Source organism: Solanum lycopersicum, chromosome 11 (assembly GCF_036512215.1).
Source record: "Solanum lycopersicum chromosome 11, SLM_r2.1".
Taxonomy (NCBI): domain Eukaryota; kingdom Viridiplantae; phylum Streptophyta; class Magnoliopsida; order Solanales; family Solanaceae; genus Solanum; species Solanum lycopersicum.
Window position 1 is genome coordinate 11543228 of NC_090810.1, and position 13917 is coordinate 11557144.

General features: G+C 35.0%; 1 protein-coding gene across 1 annotated transcript; it reads right to left on the reverse strand.

Moving 5' to 3' along the window:
• Positions 1–274: 274 nt before the first annotated feature.
• Positions 275–13693, reverse strand: LOC101251351 (protein TIC 40, chloroplastic). Its single transcript, XM_004250365.5, has 14 exons — positions 13302–13693; positions 8805–8919; positions 8593–8650; positions 8476–8493; positions 7305–7611; positions 6017–6111; positions 5361–5430; positions 4227–4305; positions 3363–3403; positions 2824–2869; positions 1904–1998; positions 1259–1362; positions 1035–1082; positions 275–699 (listed from the first exon to the last, which is right to left on the reverse strand). The coding sequence occupies exons 1-14, from the start codon at positions 13495–13497 to the stop codon at positions 640–642; spliced, it is 1332 nt and encodes a 443-aa protein (XP_004250413.2). The 5' UTR covers positions 13498–13693; the 3' UTR covers positions 275–639.
• Between the last annotated feature and the right edge of the window lie 224 nt (positions 13694–13917).

The window sequence follows — 13917 nt, forward strand, 5'->3', positions numbered from 1 at the left end:
TTTCAAAATATAATTTTTAATGACCAACCAAACATGAGAAAATAAGTAAAAAATCTACTTATTTTGCGGGAAAACATTTTCCTTTCCTACCAAACACACTCTAACTCCCTTCTTATTTTCCTAGTTCTTATCCACCCCCGCACCACCTCACTCTCATCCACCTTTATTATCTTCTGCACATCCTTACACTTCCTCAAGCAAGAAAATATCCATTTCTTTTAAATATAAAATCAACTTGAATTTAAAATTAAAAAATCCAGAAAATTCAACTGAGTAACTAGAAGCGATAACTTCATAATTGAAGTAATTATTAAATAAAATTTTTATTCCTCCGTTTCATCAAATCATACAGTTGAATAAGCTTAAGTAACTCTAAAACCATAAAGAAACTGGCAAATATACAACTGAAATTGGCTTCTAAAGACTACTGGTAAGCCAAGGCAAGTATGTTCACATCCACAAAATTTGAGAAGGGCAATGAATTTATATAAAGGAAGCGACGTTTTCATGTGCATCCGAGTTGCAACAGAGGGCGAAAACTACATCTCAGAGCCCAACAATTCTGACTGATACTTCACTCAAACAGAACAAAAATGACAGCGTTGTCACATAATAGCTGCTTAGGCAGGACGGAGATAATCAAGGCGCACCTGACACCCCAGGGAATAGTTCTGATATTTTATTGAAGACGTCCATCACCTATAATCATATGTTCAACTATATGTATTAGGTATTTATCAAATATATACACGTACATGCAACATAATATGCAGTTGAACCTCCGTCTATTTAGTCAACATAATAATCATAGTAACGAGTATGTAAACATTGAATTTGTGCTATACTGGGCAAACATAAGATGAAGTAAGAACCAAAAGTTATCACTCAAAACTGTCTAACTGATGCATCTTACTGATCTCTAGTATTAATTACTGAAGCAAAATGCAACTTAGTCAATAACAAGTACAGACTTCTTACTCAAATTTAGATCGATATATCAAGAAGACATGTTAAAGATGAAATTACGTTCTTACCTCCTTGTCATTTTGGTATTTTGCAATACTCAGTGGATTCTGAGAACACTGCAATAAAAATAAAAGTCAGCGTGCATCAACATTTCAAGCAATAATAAATGTGTGTCATATCTCTTCTATGATTATTCAAATATATGCTTTTTGGAACTTCAACAAATTCAAGAGGATATAATGGGGGTGGGAAGTGGGATGGGGTGGCGTGAAAGGGGGCAACAAGTGCATACATCCATGATGGCTGCTTGAACTCTTGGATTTTGGAAAGCCATGGCAACATCAGGATTAGCCATAATCTTCGAAATGACTTCCTCGGGAGTAAGTCCTATCTGATCTGCAACCATAAAAATAACAAACAAAGAAAAATACAGATCATATCATTTGATAGTTTTGGCTATAGCAACTGTTTGTACCATTAAAGGAGGTCTTCCTGACATGTTATAACTACAAAAAGATTTCTCCCTCCTGATATAACATTTACTAGTATTTCCCTACACATGTGTGCTCATGTTGGGCTGGTTGTTCTATGATACATTGTTTGGCGCATCTTAGCCCAGGTAAACATTGGGCATGGTTGGGCAATGACCCATTCATTGACCCGCCAAAATTAACCCAAATAGTACATTCGCCACCCCTAATTCTGGTATTTGTTGAAGTCATCCATCACCTATTACCATATGTTCAACTATATGTATTAGTAATGACTTTGTTGATCAAATGGAGAAAATTAAAAATATATGTTGATGCTCAGTGGAATTCAGCTATTGTCTAAGACTCTCTTATCCCCCACCCTCCCCCTCCAGATTAGTGGGCTGCAGACACTACTATTTTTGCAAATAGATCAGGAAAAGAACAATATAACCACTCTAACTTACCAAATTGTTGCTTGATTTCAGGGCTGCTGAGATCAAAATTCTTCAAGGAATCCATCATGCGGTTGTCCCATTCTGGGTTTCCACCCATGTTATTCCTGGAATGGGGCAAATGATGGAAACCCTGATAAGTTTTTCATAGGTGCAAAAGAGAAGTATTTAACACGAAATCCTCGTTAGCCAAAAAAGGCAAATGATTCAACATGTCTGTTTCTTTCCATGTTCTCTTCTTTTCTATTCTTTTTCATTTCTTTCTTTTCAAACTGAGAAACGAACAACACCAAAAATGCAGAATTGTGAGCAGCCTGACCAAAGTAGGTAGTCCAACGAATATTTGATTCCAGACAGATAACTGGTATCATTTGATATGTGTGTACAAGAATCATTTACAGCTTTGCATTGTTCTAATCTAAACTAGAAATGCAATCAGATGGACAAGAATCAACAAGATGAAAACTACCAATTAGGGTCCAGTGTATACCAGTGTCATACATACATCGGAATGGAATATTCTCATTCAAGATGAGAATTTTAACCCCATGCAGGCAGAAGAAAAAGTCAGGTCTCATTTGCACAAATTCAAAAGGAACTGGTTACTCCAGTAAACAAAAAGTAGTATGTGGAAGGGGGAAAATGAAGCAGTTCAGATACAGCAGAGTCACACCAAGAGTAGTTTTCCTAACACTTAAACAAGTTATATGAATGGCATAAGTTCCTATCCAAACAGCCTTTGAGACAGTGCTTATGGTAAAACTCAGTGGATGGATATGCTACTGATATAAATATGATAATCAAACAGAAAATTTAGAAAAGTAAATGATATACAAGTAATGCATTTTGGCATGGAACAAAGAAATATGCACTTGAGAATGGTAATCTTAATAAAGAAATATGCACTTGAAAGATAATTGAACCAGACTTACATCATGTCCTGCAACTGTTGACGGTATTGTGGATTTTGTAGCATCCCTGTGATCAAATTAAATGCAAGACCTTTTAGTTTTATCTGATAGAGGAAGAAGATGAAAAGAGTTTGAAAAACTTATAGCAATGAACCATAAAGGTAGTAAAGTTGAGTCACAAGAAACCAGAATGACAAGTATTTTTGATAAGAAGAGGACAGGAATAAATAATTAATGGCATTTAACTCTTGTTCTTGATTTGTCCTACAACATAGCAATTCAGACAAACAGTCAATGATAAAAGAGGAAATGAATTTTACTCTAAAACCTGAATCATGAGTTGGCTAAGCACATCTAATGCAAAAAAACACTAGTAAGAAAAGTTGCAAAGCATAGACAATATATACTAGATGTACTTGTCAGCATTTACATCCTTCTAGGAATCCATCAGTAGTTTTTTTTTTTTTTTAATTTTTTTTTTATTATTATTATTTTTTTTTATGAAAAGGAGTACTGGAAAATTCAGATTTCCTAGGAAAGTGCTTCAGATGACAGCTCACATTTAAATGTTGTAGGGTTCCTCATCTCCTCGGGTAGATAGCTGCACAAACACAGAATAGAAGGTTGAGTTCTCATCAAAATAAAGCACAACTAGTTTATACACAAAAACTATATGTCACATGAGAATAAGATGAGAGGTCTGGTTGTGTTCACAAGAAAAGCAAAATAGATTTAACATAGAAGAGAAATGTCACTTTAGATTAATACTTTGCAGGAAACAAACAATTAGAACGTTTCCTTCTCCATAAGCTTTAAAAAAAAAAAAAAACTAGAATACGCTGTAGCAAACCCGTATAATATATAGTAGACTTTAATATGCACAAGCAAATTTCTAATAAGGACTATACATTAGCCAATTAACTCGAAGTTACCTTAATTACACTTTTCCAGTCATTCTCAAAAGTACATTCCACATCTTTATTATTTTCAACTAACTACCTACCATCTGTCTGAAATAAGGTATAATGCTCCAAGTCCTGCTCTCTTGAGTCCATCCAAAATCTTCTTTAAAACATCAATTAAGCATCCCAAATCTCATATTAGTTCACTTCCTTCCATCTTTACCACAGTAGTCTACAGCATACTATAAAAACCTATTCAATTAAACACAGTACTGATGGAATGACATTTTCCCTGCAATGCTTTAGAGAGGTTCAAAACTAAATCTCAACAAAAGAATTTTGATTCCATTAGAAGTGCAATACAATTTTATTTATAACACAGTACATAGTAACATGGTGTAACTGAAACTAGAGTTCCATTATCATAAATCGGAATGCTAAGTGATCAAAGATATCAGCAAATATTCAAGATAATCCAACACAACTCATAGAATATAACAGAAAAGGTAGATGCTATCTTACGGGTAAACCATCTTCTGCACTGTTGGATCTTCCATCATTTTCTCCAGAGCATCCACCGACAATAGAGGATTAGATTTTCCTGTTCAAGAAAGCAGATCATGCAAAATTACTTGTAGCTGAGAGAAGAGAGCATGAAGCAATTTGTTTTTTCATAAGAAGAAAGCATGAAGGAGAATTAGGCCCAAGTAAAGTTACACACAACATTTTACTAATAAACAGATATGACCAATAAAGCTGGACTATTTATCACTCAAAACCTCCAACCTCAAAACAAGTTTATGGACAGAGAGTTCCATGAAATCTGTAAGAAATAGGCCATTCTTTCGTAAAACATGTCTGCTAGAGCACTTAGCATTTTTTAGGATGTAGGAAGTTCTATTCAAGTTCCCACAGGAGTCGGGACACAATATTCGGGTCATTACAAAGTCACAGCTTCTGTCTGGATGTTCATCTTTCTTTTCTGAACCTCATTTGTCTGTATCTCATGCAATATCTCCTACAACATGGATTATTGACTTCAAGTTTTTACCCACTTCCAAATTTTATTTGTACATACATATGTGTGCATTACAATGATAATGCGGCCTTTAGCCTTTTGTTGGACTCAAAAGGATAGCATTGAAAACACAAAAAGTACTAACATTATGCCATTTCTTGGAGTCTTACACCCTGGAGATTCACCAAAATACCATTACGTATCTATATTATGCTACAAACATACTGCAATTGGACAAGAAACTGGGCTTTCTCCCCATTTTTTCCTAAATAGAAAAAGACCCCAGAATGTATTTTCCCCACCAGATTATGGAACATACAACCTCATTTCATTTTGTTGGGCATTATGCACTTCATAGTTTAACCACCTTGGGCATGATTCACAGCTTACCACATCCTCCAAACCACCCAATAGGCTAAAAGGGAGGATCTACGTAGCTATGAAGTATGTCCATGAATCCATCTTTATTATCTATTGCAAGATTCATAAACTCATAGAAATAATGATTGAAAAAGAAGGAAAAGAGGAAAATGACCAATAAAAACATGAGTAAGAAGATAGGAACATGCATCCAATCCTGATGCTTGAATGACATTCGTAGTACAACAGCTATGAGGGCCAACCAGCAAGTGATTTACCCGTTGATGAGGTACTGTCAGATGTATTTGAACCAAATCCCGACTGTGAAGCAGCTCCATTTTGAGTTACCTAATAGAGATTCAAAAAATATTATTGAAGTGCAATTGTTAGACGACACCTACAGGTGTCAAAATTGAGCACAATTGTAGGTAACCCGCCCATAATTTTGAGGGTTGGGCACAAGATAATTTCAATTGAATTCAATCCCAACCCATTCAAGTCCTAACCCATTTAAGAGAATCCTCAATTGAGGCCAATTTAATCTCCAATTTCAACCCGTTTTAAGACTCTTTATTTGCATTGTTGTAATGTATGTTCCTATATTAAAGGTATGGATTACTATCTATTTTATATCTTATCGGATTTATCTATCCATTTGTCACTTCTTTTTTAAAATTTTCTTTAGTTGAAATTCAAATTGTAGTTATATAACTTAAATAACAATACATTAAAATTGTTGAATTAAGCGGGAAAAATTGGGTGGGTCAAGACTCAACCTGTTTTTAAGCCCATTGGAACCCAAAGTAAACTTGGGCGGGTCAGGACCCAAACCCAATATCTATTTCAACCCATTTAATATCTCCAATTTCAACCCAACGCGCCCATTTGACACCCCTAACGACACCATATTCCCAGATAATAGCTACCAACCGACCTGATCAACAGTTACCGAAGCTGTCTCAGCTGAGTCCTTAAAATTTTCAAAGGCACCCTTCTGGAATGTTTCATCAGGAGAAATGTCAACAAAAGCTGCAAAAAGTTTAATTCACATAGTTAATATCATGAGTTCATAACCAGAAAATCTGAACATTTCATAAGAGTAATACAAAGTGTATCACTATCGCAAAAAGGTGGTTCTAACTAGGGAAGCATTAGCATTTTTGTAAATATGATTTAGAACAAAACTGCTCAGGTCCCACTACAACTAAACCCAGGTATTAATTTCTACTGGTCCACGATGGTTCTTGGCATTTAAGAAAGATGTCAAAGGAGGATACAAGTTACAAATCAGTTTTGTTTCCGCAAAGCATCCTACTATTCTTTTTTGAGGAGATCGTTATTCTGGGATATTAGTGGAGTCTAAACTTAGCTTTGGTCAAGAACTGTTGTGGAAGTCAGGCCAGTAATCTATTTGATTAGCAAAAGAAAAGAAAAAAACTTTTGATGATCGAGACACAAATAAAAATTTGTTAAATACTTGAAACGAATTAACCTCACAGAAATTGAAGTGGTACCTTCCTCCTGCTCATTCCTTTTATTTAAATTGGGTTTCCCTGCACTTCAATGTAAGCTTTTCTCCCAAACCAGCCTTCCCCTCCCCGTTATCAGCAAGGGGTTCTAATGATACATGAGGAGGTTAGATTTCTAGGGATACTTAGGATTAAAATGGCTATGACTTGGGGGGATTACACTTTTCTTAATTCAAACTTAGGGGATACCCTTGCAGAGTGCCAGCATAGCAATATTGTGTGATAGTGACTTTATGCATGAAAGAGATGGCAAGTGGTTTTGGGTGAGAAATACTTTGAAAATAAGAAAGAACAGAAAAGATGAATTTCCATATAAAAGCTCAGAAGATCACAAAGGATCACATCATGACACTCCAAATTCCTTCAAGAATGTTATGTAGATGGTTGATGTTTTGGTGTTTTTAAGATCAACAGCTAAATTGCTTAATCTTAAAATTTAGTGGTGAGCTCACTCATTTAAAATAGTTTAATTATCTCACTGATATACTCTAGTATCCTTCAGTTTATTGAGATAAACCAACGTTAAGGGTGATCAAAGCATGACATTAACAAGGTCTATTCAAAGGTAAATGTCAAGAGGCTTTAGATGAACATGCCTTCTTGCAAGATTTGCTGTTTTTCTATATGAAAGGAAAAGACAAACAAGTACTAGAACCAGATATAAATGATATTTAGAATGCAAATATTAGGTACCATTTTTCTTTGGCTCCTTTTCAGCCTCTTTATCATTTTTGACATTGACAGTGGGAGGTTCCTCCACTTTAGTTGCGGATACATCAACAGTCACTGGCTGAGATGCAAATGAAGCTGATGGTGTAGATGAGCTAGATGCAGTAGGTGGTGGAGGTGATGAACTAGCTGGACCGGACACTGGAGGTGGTGGGAATGGAAAAGGAAAAGGTGACCCAGGTCCAGGTGAAAAGGCAGTGTTGCTAAACTGACTATTCTGGCCATTCATTTGTCCCATCATTGTTTTGAGCGCTTGCTGCATAGCGTACTTCTGGAAGCATGGAAAACAACATGCAGAAATAGTTAACACACATGAAGGGTCGGGCTTTATCGAATTTTTGTAGCTGCACTCATTGGCCTCCACATAGGAAACAAAGAAATATACCCACGTACAATTAAAAACCAAAACATTTGAAACATGAAGAATATGAAAGAAGTTTAAAACACGATTTTCCGCCATAGAGAGTAAAAAAGAAGGCACCTTAAACAAGCAATCTTATTTTATGTTTTCCTGTGCAACTATTGTATCTATAATGCACAGAGACTCATTAGCAGAAATATTTAGGTGTTTAAAAGGAGGATAGCCATTGAATTTATCTTTAAACTCACAGAAAACAAGAAGAAAGAAATCAACTAAATGTAACAGCAAGAGTTACGGACTCTAAAAGAACAGACAAGTATAGCAAAATAGTTTTTTTTAAAAAAATAAGAAAATGGCTGGCCTCTCAATACCAGATTGTGATGGCGTAGCATGATTTAATTAGTAAACATCGAAAGCATATTCCACAGTGATGCCCTAGTTAATTTCAGAAGTATTCTAGGTTGATGTGCTCATCATTATTAATTTTGTAATTACAGATACCATCAACTGATGAATGGTCATTCTTATCTTCTGTATCTGCTTTGTTGGTCCTTTTTCTTAATATGTGGTCAATCCTCTTAACAGTACTGCTCATAACATACGAGGTATGTTTCATCATGTGCATGTCATATTATCGATAAGTTAAAATTCATATTTTCTCAAAAGTCCAAATTCTCTTAGCTGCCACTCTGATAGTAGCCCTATAAGAAACAGAGTGAGATAAGCATCAGATTCCTGCAAAATATAATTACACCTCACTTAAGAAGTACTTGCCTTTAGGTATGAAGCCACCTGCAATATATTTCAGAAAAAACAGTGAAAAGTAACGAGTCAGTAAAAAAAATGAAACAAGAGTGTAACCAATAAAATTAAAAAAATTCTCCTTCTCACCCATGCGAAAAGTGCTGAAAAACCAACACCAACTCCAATCCAAAAAAGAGGAGACCCCCTGTAGACGACAAATAACAAGAAATAAGTAAGCAAATCAAGAGGTGCTAATGCAGATAGAAACACAATAACAGAAACATGTAAAGCAAGAAACTGATAGGTTAGATTATATACAAGAAGATTCAAATTAAATCGGGGATAATACAAATTATTACACTTGAGATGGTGGTGATGGAGCTGAAAATTGTGGATTTACACCAACTGAAGAAGTCTGTTTGCCACCTGAAGTTGTAGTGCTAGCAAAAGAACCCCTCCCTGATTTTCCCAGCACTGCATAGAACACATTGAAGGAAGGGTAAGCAGCAGCATAATTATTAGCAAGAATATAACAATGGATCACTAAATGATATAATCTATCAGAAATTTGGGACAAGAAAAGTGATTACATCCAGGATAAAGTGGTTTTACCCTTCAATATGTATAATCTTTTCCACTCCGACAACACAGGCTTTCTCTAATTTGGCAGTCTAGCTTGATATAAAACATACCGAATTTGTAGAAGCTACCCATGTAAACATGATGTGAATGAATTTAATGAACAAGAACCATCCAATAATTTATGTTTACTTGATCAGGTATAATAATATTGACAATGAGAACACTTCTGCATAGAAGTATTCCCAGAAGTAGAGAATCAACAGAAGATACGACTCGCTACGAAAGACACCAATGATACTACACAAATTGGAACCCTCATAGGTGCACCAAGAGTAAATCAAAAGCAGGAAGTTACCCCTCAGATATACAAAGTTGTGCCTTTCCTTTCAAATCTCCGTCTTTCCCGTAATGCTATCCACACTAGTACTATTGGAGATACATCCCACGTTTGGCATCTTCTTTTCACTTCTCTAATGGCCCAACTAAATAATGCATCCTTCACAGCACCCAAATCATTGTATCCCGAACAATAGAAAAAGCTCTCAAAAATGTGATGCTAACCTAAGTTGCTCAGAATTGGGTGCAGGTGTCTGATACAGGTGTGGATCTAGAGGTCAGATCCTCTATGATCAAAATATTAAGAATCGGGGATACAAATCCATACATGGATACAGGTGCGGAGATTTAGCTAAAAAAAATTCAAATATCAACTAATAGAGTTATAAAACCTAAATTATGAAATAATTTGTGGAGAACTTGAGACGAAATATTGATCAAGAGGAGATCCTGAAGGGAAATAAAAGGTAAGGGAGTGACAATAGAAATCTATATATACAAAGGTATTTCATTTTCTTCAATTTCACCTTAGCTTTTGTTTTGATTATATAAACCATTGAATCTGTCCTGAATTTCTCCCTTGAATTTGGTCAAAGTACCCAAAACTAGATGACCAGACACACCCACACCCACACCCACATTGTGTCGACACGGGTGCGGCACCGAAAGTGAAGAGTATGAGAAACTTAGATGCTAACTAGCATTGTAGTAAGAGATATCCCATGTCCTACACAAGGGTTCACACATGAAGCATTAACTAACATAAGTAATCCTCCTCTTTTCAAGTTTTTGGTTGTCAAATTCGCATCCTCTAAGCAAACAAACAGCCTTTCCAAGAGCTCTAGACGTCCAAACAGATGAGGGAAATCCAACTTCGCTCTAGCTAGCACCTTACAGTAGCAACTTTTCACTGAAAAATAGACTCCTGCTATCTAACACCCAATTGTCATGGCTCTCTACCAGTAAATTTGCTTGTAGAGTATTTCAATAGACTTTGGAACTCCACTATGTCCCAATCCCAAAATTTCCTTCATAAATTTGAGATCCCAAATAACATGCACATCATGTGATCTTAGAACTTGATCTAGTATCATCTCTTTTAAGTTAAAAAACTCTAGATTTTGGAGAAGTGATCCTTAACATGTTATATTCGCACCTCCTGTCCAGCAAAAAACTACCCTTTCATCCATCCCCCACCCGCAAAGAGATGCATAACTCTTCCTTTCCCTGTATAATTTTCCTGCAAAGAGGGCATACTTAAAAGGATTCGTGATGTTTCTTGTTCTCCAACACCCCACCCCATTGATAGCTAGAACTCTTGAAGTCTACCCGAGCATGCTGCTTCATTCATCCATGTATGTTGATATCACCTCTCCATAGTACATGTTCCTTTATCCTAAATCTTCACGGCAATTTCCTTAGCAAGGCCTTGTTAAAAACGCAAAGATCTTCCTTCCATCTTTTAACAAATATCTTTTTTTGATAAACAAATACAAAATTCCCCAATCTGCAAATCTTTTCTCTACCATTATCCTATAATATATTTTGGGAACAATATCTTATCCAGAAACTTGAGCTGACAACTGCATCAGGCCATTAGTAACTTTTTCCTAACATAAAAACATACTACATATTGGGATCATTCTTCAACAAATTAAAACAATCAATTTCCAAGTTAAACATTTATAAATGGTATATTAGATTTTTGATATGCTTAACCACTTTGAGCCCTTAACTATAGTTACTAGTCAACAAAAATATGCTCTGCTTGTAATATTTTAGATAACACTTCTATATTTTAGGCTCTCTCTCCTTTTCTTTTTTTCCTTTATTGTGAAGGGCATATGAATACCTACATAAAGTGCACTAAATGGACTTTTGGCTCTGTTGTTGCATGCCTCCCAATATATAAGCACCTATAGGCAGGATTCCGTTGGGGTATATTACTACCCGTCGGCAACAACAGAAAACTCGAGACTGATTTTCATCAATTAAGAGCAGGATGATGCAGACACAACCGGATGTGGGAAAATCTTTCATCCTAGAGATTTTTTACTTGTAGCATATTTTTGGTAGCTTTAGATTTATATTTATGCATTGTTTTATCCCCAGGCCTTTGGTCTAGTAGTGAGAGCAAAACTTGTGATGTTTAGGTAAGGCGCACTAATGGATCCAAACAACAAAAGCCTGGTATTTAAGTGGAGAAGGGTGGGCACTCCATTATCCACCAAGTTTCAAACAGTGCACCATTAGCAGGGATCTCTCAGTTATCAAACAAGAAAAAAATATTTATGTATTGTTCTTCTTAGTAAACTATTTGAGCTTTAGGCCACTATATTAAGCTTCCATAGCAGTGCAATTTTGAGTATTTAGGTGTGCTGCAGAGAATTTCATGAAATATAGCCAATTCATCTATAAGCCAGTTATTCTATATTTTCCTTCTCTGTTTCCAGTCCTACTTGCCTTATAAATCACTAAATCAGCATGTAACAGTTTTTTATTTTTAGATGGAGCCTGTAAAATTTAAGATCTTTCAATTCTGAAATGAATTCAAAAGCTGGCATCATAGAGATATTTATGTAATATTTACAGTAAAATGAATTATATTAGCATACATGTGATTTTTTGATACATTCATATCTTTAACCCGGTACGGGGTACCATTTACGGAAGAACCCACATTAACCTCATCAATAGATACCTTCAAATCAGTCACCATGTTCTTGATGGCATTCACAACTCATTTATCAGATGACACCATCTAAACTATTAATACCAAAAGCCTTCATTTGCAAGATACTTGATTTGCATTTGATAACGATTCTAGCTCGGGTAGTAAGTTTTACCATCTACCCATTAACATAGTCAAATGTTGCAAAAGTTTTTTTACTTTTGTAACCTATCAGCATATACAGTTACCTCACAAACATAGCAGCCTTTCTAAATCCTATACAAAATACTGAACTGACTTAATATCCATTAGCAACTAGACAAAAAGAATTATCATTAAGTTTATCCGTCCCACTGTTCTTCACATCAAAGTTCACAGCAGTATACTTGTTTTACAAATAGAAAACAATATCGACAAAGTGTCCTATCCAACCAAATACAAAACATATGCACAAGCAAGAGTTAACTAGCAGAATGTCACAGTCCTCGTAGAAACAACTCGCACTTTAAACTATTCCACACAGACACCAATTCACTTATTTTAGTATGAACAAATTGGCATTTATGCCTACCAACATGCAAATAAATCAAGAAACATTTTTAGGACTGAAATTTCAAATATTTCTCTCAAAAGGTAACTTCTGTTAATATTGAACTCCTGTTTGAGATGCAGCCAAGCTTTAAACAAATTAAGAAAGAAAAAAATGTTTCTAGTCCTATTGAAAGTAGAAACAGCAAATTTAACATGATCAAAACTCAGCCTAGTGCACCCCCTAACAACTAAATATATCTAGAAACAACTCTAAGAAATATAATGCAAATGAACAGATCTACTCTTTCTGTGATGAACCAGATAAACACAATACACATACAAAGAGGAGACCAAGGGATAGAGAATAAGAATAAGGAGCACTTCACACAACCAACAGAATTTGAAACAACTCTAGTAACCATAATTCAGAAATTCTCTTCAAAAATAACTACCCATAATGAATAATTTCTAATATAATATGCAATCAAGTTTAAGAGTAACATAGCATTCAATAAAAGATTCATTTTTAAATGAAGGGAAATCAAAACTGCACTTTCCAACTACTAAATAAACAAAAAAAAATAGCACACAACACCACAATTTCGAAAATTATCTTCAAAAACAGCTAATTATGGGTAATAAAATCTACTTTAAGAGGAATTGAAACTTCAAATAAAATACAGAATACATTTAAGATAAAAAGACATTGAGCAGTAGATAAAAGAGTTGAAAGTACCAATCTTTTTAGTGAGCCTTGGACCCTGAAAACAAGAAACCACTTCAAAACAAGTTGTGGGTCTGACAATTCTTCCATTCTTGAAGGGTCTTTTGGGTAGATGAGGAAGGCCAAAGAAGGGTTTGCTTGAAATTACTGAGTTTGAAGAGAGACCCAATACCATTTTAGGTGAAGAAACTATACCTACGTTCTCCATCACCTTGAAAAATACTCAATTTTTAGCTGATACTTCGCCTTATTACAGAAGAAGAAGATCAGAACTGCAAAAATGATATCTCCTTTTCGCTTATTTTGCAACAAAGAAGAGAGGTGTAAGTGTGATATCGGCTGGAGAAGAGTGTTGTGAATTGAAAATGGAGCGGGTTATATGGATAGGTTTCGCAGCAGCTTTCACAGATTCAGTAAAATGTCCATCTAATTTGTGTTACTTACACGTATATTTTATTTTTGACTTAAGTCATTTGCAATTTTTTAAAATTGTCTACATAAAAATTCATTTATATATTTTAACTATGATTTGTATCTATTGAATAATTAATACTATTTTTAATTCAATATTAAATATTTGATGTAAAATTTAATATTTTGAGCTTCAACTTATTCCAATTTCTACAAC

Excerpts from the sequence above, each read along its gene's own strand:
- LOC101251351 (XM_004250365.5), bottom strand. The coding sequence starts at position 13,497 with ATGGAGAACGTAGGTATAGTTTCTTCACCTAAAATGGTATTGGGTCTC. Across the intron at positions 3,404-4,226 it reads GTGCAGAAGATGGTTTACCC|CTATCTACCCGAGGAGATGA; the intron begins GTAAGATAGCAT and ends GTGTTTGTGCAG. Across the intron at positions 700-1,034 it reads AATACCAAAATGACAAGGAG|GTGATGGACGTCTTCAATAA; the intron begins GTAAGAACGTAA and ends ATATGATTATAG.